The sequence below is a fragment of the Mizuhopecten yessoensis genome, unplaced genomic scaffold (genome assembly GCF_002113885.1).
Source record: "Mizuhopecten yessoensis strain PY_sf001 unplaced genomic scaffold, ASM211388v2 scaffold10909, whole genome shotgun sequence".
NCBI lineage: Eukaryota > Metazoa > Mollusca > Bivalvia > Pectinida > Pectinidae > Mizuhopecten > Mizuhopecten yessoensis.
The window spans coordinates 236,734-241,721 of record NW_018408782.1 but is presented as its reverse complement, the minus strand read 5'-3'; the positions used below and the strand labels follow the sequence as shown (position 1 = coordinate 241,721).

The window sequence follows — 4,988 nt, the reverse complement described above, 5'->3', positions numbered from 1 at the left end:
TTTCCCATCCGAGGACCAACTTTTGAATAAATTTTTTGTGACCGTGATGTAATTTGCAAAAACAAATCGTATTACGGAAAAGTGGTCCTTCTTTGGGAAAGTGCTCAAAATAATGAAAAACAGGGGTGATCAAGTTTCTCTAAACTGCGACCGGTGTTTCTCGGGTTAAATAAGTTTGTAATTGCCAATATCTATATGTTCTGTGTAGCCGAATGTGTAACGCAGTTTACTTGCGACTAGAAAATAAACGGTGCAAGTTCGAATCCTCCTTCAGTTATTTTTTTTTTTTTTAAATATTTAGGCATGTGATCATTTTCCTTAATAAGGCAATAGTGTTTTTTTTTAAATCGACGGAAAATTTTGTTTTCATTTTAATAACATACCTATTGATTTATCAGTTTTGTTAGTAATTCTGTCTTTACTAGTTAGTGAGACATACTTCTATCGAAGCATGTTAACAAATCCCTGTACACGTGTACAGTACAGCTACGCTTTGTAGGTAAGCCTATTTTTGATGAAATTTATGAATTGTTTTACCCTCCAACTGGCAATAGTAATTATATCAAGTGCTTAAACACCAACAAATAATGCCGAAATACCAAATATGTGGTCTGTTTACAATAATTTATACTTAGACACGGGATTCCGATATTGCTACCTGTATAAAAATACCTGAGGACGCGACATAACAGTGCACCGTTGGATGCGCGCACTAGCGTAACATAGCTTTGGGGAAATAGGCATAGCAACCCGCCATATCTCGTTATTACAATCACTTATATTTTATATGACAAAAACACACAAAACATGTCAGTAAAATATTTAAGCAACAGCAACCATCAGACTACAGGGGTTCGTTACACACATATGCTATATTATACTGAAATGGGTCACAGCAAACATATATGTTTATGTGTTCTGTGACCCATGTCAGTATAGCATATGTGTATGTCAGACATTTGTAACGAACCCCTATGATCAGAACATTGGTATCGCAGCACATATGCATACACAATATACATAGATGAGATATTTATTCTTATAATTGTAGATGCATTATAAAGCAGTTGTATTATAACAGTTATAAGATTGCTTTGTATCCCTGCTGGTTGCTGTACAAATTCACCATGACAGTTGATCTTTTCAAATTATCAAACCGTGTTAAAGCATATCTTACATAAGTTCAGGATACACGAACATAATCTCTACATAAATAATACTATGCAACTACAAATATACGTACATGTTCAGGTTATACATATAACATAACGTTAACTTAAGTAAATTTACTGAACTGTAGTTTACATGAAAACAAATTTTGCAAGTTTAAATTAAACATCACTTATTGAAAAGAATTGAGAACTAAAATTCTGCCTTTATCAATGGTTGTTAGATTTTCAAATGNAAATCCCTGTACACGTGTACAGTACAGCTACGCTTTGTAGGTAAGACTATTTTTGATGAAATTTATGAATTGTTTTACCCTCCAACTGGCAATAGTAATTATATCAAGTGCTTAAACACCAACAAATAATGCCGAAATACCAAATATGTGGTCTGTTTACAATAATTTATTCTTAGACACGGGATTCCGATATTGCTACCTGTATAAAAATACCTGAGGACGCGTCATAACAGTGCACGGTTGGATGCGCGCACTAGCGTAACATAGCTTTGGGGAAATAGGCATAGCAACCCGCCATATCTCTTTATTACAATCACTTATATTTTATATGACAAAAACACACAAAACATGTCAGTAAAATATTTAAGCAACAGCAACCATCAGACTACAGGGGTTCGTTACACACATATGCTATATTATACTGAAATGGGTCACAGCACACATATATGTTTATGTGTGCTGTGACCCATGTCAGTATAGCATATGTGTATGTCAGACATTTGTAACGAACCCCTATGATCAGAACATTGGTATCGCAGCACATATGCATACACAATATACATAGATGAGATATTTATTCTTATAATTGTAGATGCATTATAAAGCAGTTGTATTATAACAGTTATAAGATTGCTTTGTATCCCTGCTGGTTGCTGTACAAATTCACCATGACAGTTGATCTTTTCAAATTATCAAACCGTGTTAAAGCATATCTTACATAAGTTCAGGATACACGAACATAATCTCTACATAAATAATACTATGCAACTACAAATATACGTACATGTTCAGGTTATACATATAACATAACGTTAACTTAAGTAAATTTACTGAACTGTAGTTTACATGAAAACAAATTTTGCAAGTTTAAATTAAACATCACTTATTGAAAAGAATTGAGAACTAAAATTCTGCCTTTATCAATGGTTGTTAGATTTTCAAATGAAAACTTTCAAATAAATTACAAAAAACTTCATTTTGAAAGGTGGTTAAACAATCAGACATCAACATATCAAGAGAGACAAGAAAGCTGGCTAGAGATGAATCCAAGGTATAATATCAACTCCACACCTACCCCTTTCTTTCCTCATGCATACCTATAACTATTTGTTACTGTTGTATATAAACAACGCACCAGACTAAACTCCACATGATTATTAACATTTCATTTTATTCCCCTATATTGCATCAACAAAATTGTTATATTACTGATCACATTATAAATTATGACCAAAATATCGGGGGAGGGGGGGTTGGTGGGTTTTTTTGCATTCAAAGAAAACTTTTGATTGTCAAATTTTATGTCGAGTTGTGAAAACTACCGTTAGCTGTCAAGAGAATCATGGTAGTTAATTACATATGTCTGCAATTTGTTTTTATATTTCCATAGCTTTGCAATGAGTTTGAAATATTTATTTTCCATAATATTTTTGTGTGTTCTTTTTATGTACAGGAAAGCCAATATTTGAAAACAAAACAGTTTGAGGAGGTAAAAAAGAAAGTGTCTTTAGCCATGCACAGAGGGTACTGTAAGCCTGTCCCAGAACCTGAAGCTGAGGCTAAGGTTCAAGAAGAGGATGACGCAGATGTTAATGTTCTTGTTGACACTGGTAAAGTAATACATGTATTTCCTGTAATTAACCCCTCCCCAGTTTTGATTATTTATTCAATGATTTATGAACCTACTTTCCCAAACAGACTCCATTCTGGGTCTTTATATTACTATATACATTCAAAGGTTCGATTCCTTTATTCTATCTATACTAACCAACATGAAGAAATTGTTTAGAAATAAAACACAACATACAGTATCACAATCTGTTTTTCAGTGCCTTGATGGGGGAAAAAAAGAAAACAAATTTGAAATTCTCCCTGATCCCCATAGGTGTCCAATGTGATGAAGACCCTCTTCTCTTGGAGAATAGGCGACTCCAGGAGGAAGTAAGATTACTAAAAGAGGAGGTACGCCAGCTCAAATGGGGAGTAGGCAAAAAAAAGGACAATGACACACGGACCCGATTTTACACTGGTCTCCCAACATTTGCCGTTTTCTTGTGGCTGTACATGTAAGTCAATATTAGGCTTGATGAAAGATGAATGATGAGTCCTTATTTTTGTCTTTCAGGAGCAAGAAATATCTATAAATATATATACATGTATATATAATATAAATAATTATTGACAATAACCCTTTGGTTGAAATTGTTTTTAAATGAAACTGTAAAATTGACAAAAAGTACAGCACATTCAAAGTATCGGACACCATATACTGAATTCTATTTAAGTGATACCAAAATAATGAAATTGGTAATATCACTTAGGCATTGTATTCCACTTATTCAAATCATCTGGTTATGACAGTCATAGACCAATTTATTTGACATTAATGCTGATATCGCTATAAGAATTATGTGACATCACTTTATTACAGTGTTATGTAACTCATGTCAGTTTCTGATATCACCAATTCATTTCCTTGATATCTCTTCATAGTGTTTATAGGTGATGTCAGCATAAAATGATATAATGAAGCACTAAGATAAACTGATGGTATCCTTTATCATACCTGGCAACTTTATATATTAATCTATTGAGATTTACTGTAGATATGAGGGTCCTTTCAATTTGTTAATATCTCTAGCTGTCCTACCATCAAGGTAGAGAAAGACCCGACACAAGTTTAATGTGTGTAGGTGGGGAAAATGTATAATTTGATTTTAACTCGTTTCAGTTACTTATCATCCAAAAGCTCCCGTTTGACATATTGGAGGGGAGATGTCAACACTCCAACCAAGGACAGGATGAGGGTATCAGTCCCTATGATAACTACTATTGATCAACTGTTAGCTGTGCTGATGAGGCTGAGACTAGGTCTTTCTGTTCAGGATCTGGCTGACAGATTTAACATATCTTCAGCAACATTTTCTTCCTACTTTACTACATGGATAAGTTTGCTCCATGCTGAACTGAAATTTCTCAACCCCTTTCCAAGTCGAGATATTATAAAACGTACAATGCCATCATGTTTCAAAGAAAAATATCCTTCAACTAGAGTTATTCTAGATTGTACAGAAATTTACATTCAGAGATCTTGTAGCTTAGTTAATCAAAGTCTCACATTCTCAAATTACAAACACCACAACACCCTGAAGTTTCTTGTAGGTATTAGTCCTTCTGGTGTCATAACATTTATATCAGAAGCCTGGGGAGGCAGAGTTTCAGACCGTAAATTAACAGAGGACTCTGGTATTCTGGATCTTTTGGAGCCCTTCGACAGTGTTATGGCAGACAAAGGATTTACTATAGGGGACCTGTTAGAAAAACGCCAGTGTTATCTAAATATTCCACCATTTCGAGGAAACTCTAACCAGTTTTCTACAACAGAGGTTTTTCAGACTCAGGAAATAGCACAGCTTAGAATACATGTTGAAAGAAGTATTGGCCGTGTCAAGAATTTTCATATATTGGAAGGAGTGCTACCCCTTTCTCTTGCCCCACTAGCTTCAAAAATTGTTCAAGTCTGTTGCTGGCTTACAAACTTTGATACCCCTCTTGTAGAAGATAAATGTTAACAGTTTGTACA

The 4,988-nt window shown here is 34.2% G+C and overlaps 2 protein-coding genes across 2 annotated transcripts in view; both read left to right on the top strand.

Annotated features, from left to right (window-relative positions):
- The first annotated feature begins 2,553 nt into the window (after window positions 1-2,553).
- On the top strand, window positions 2,554-4,977 carry LOC110463446. The gene is made up of 3 exons (XM_021518058.1): window positions 2,554-3,015; window positions 3,291-3,471; window positions 4,137-4,977. The coding sequence occupies exons 1-3, from the start codon at window positions 2,919-2,921 to the stop codon at window positions 4,975-4,977; spliced, it is 1,119 nt and encodes a 372-aa protein (XP_021373733.1). The 5' UTR covers window positions 2,554-2,918.
- Window positions 3,855-4,988, top strand: part of LOC110463454 — a 5,571-nt gene continuing 4,437 nt past the window's right edge. Inside the window, exon 1 of the mRNA XM_021518065.1 lies at window positions 3,855-4,062. The gene's annotated coding sequence lies outside the window, so the exon portion shown is untranslated. The remainder of the gene's footprint in view (window positions 4,063-4,988) is intronic.

Bases quoted from the DNA above. Each gene is read 5' to 3' on its own strand.
- LOC110463446 (XM_021518058.1), top strand. From the start codon at position 2,919: ATGCACAGAGGGTACTGTAAGCCTGTCCCAGAACCTGAAGCTGAGGCT. The intron at 3,016-3,290 runs GTAAAGTAATAC...TGATCCCCATAG, and splicing joins TAATGTTCTTGTTGACACTG to GTGTCCAATGTGATGAAGAC. The intron at 3,472-4,136 runs GTAAGTCAATAT...AACTCGTTTCAG, and splicing joins GTTTTCTTGTGGCTGTACAT to TTACTTATCATCCAAAAGCT.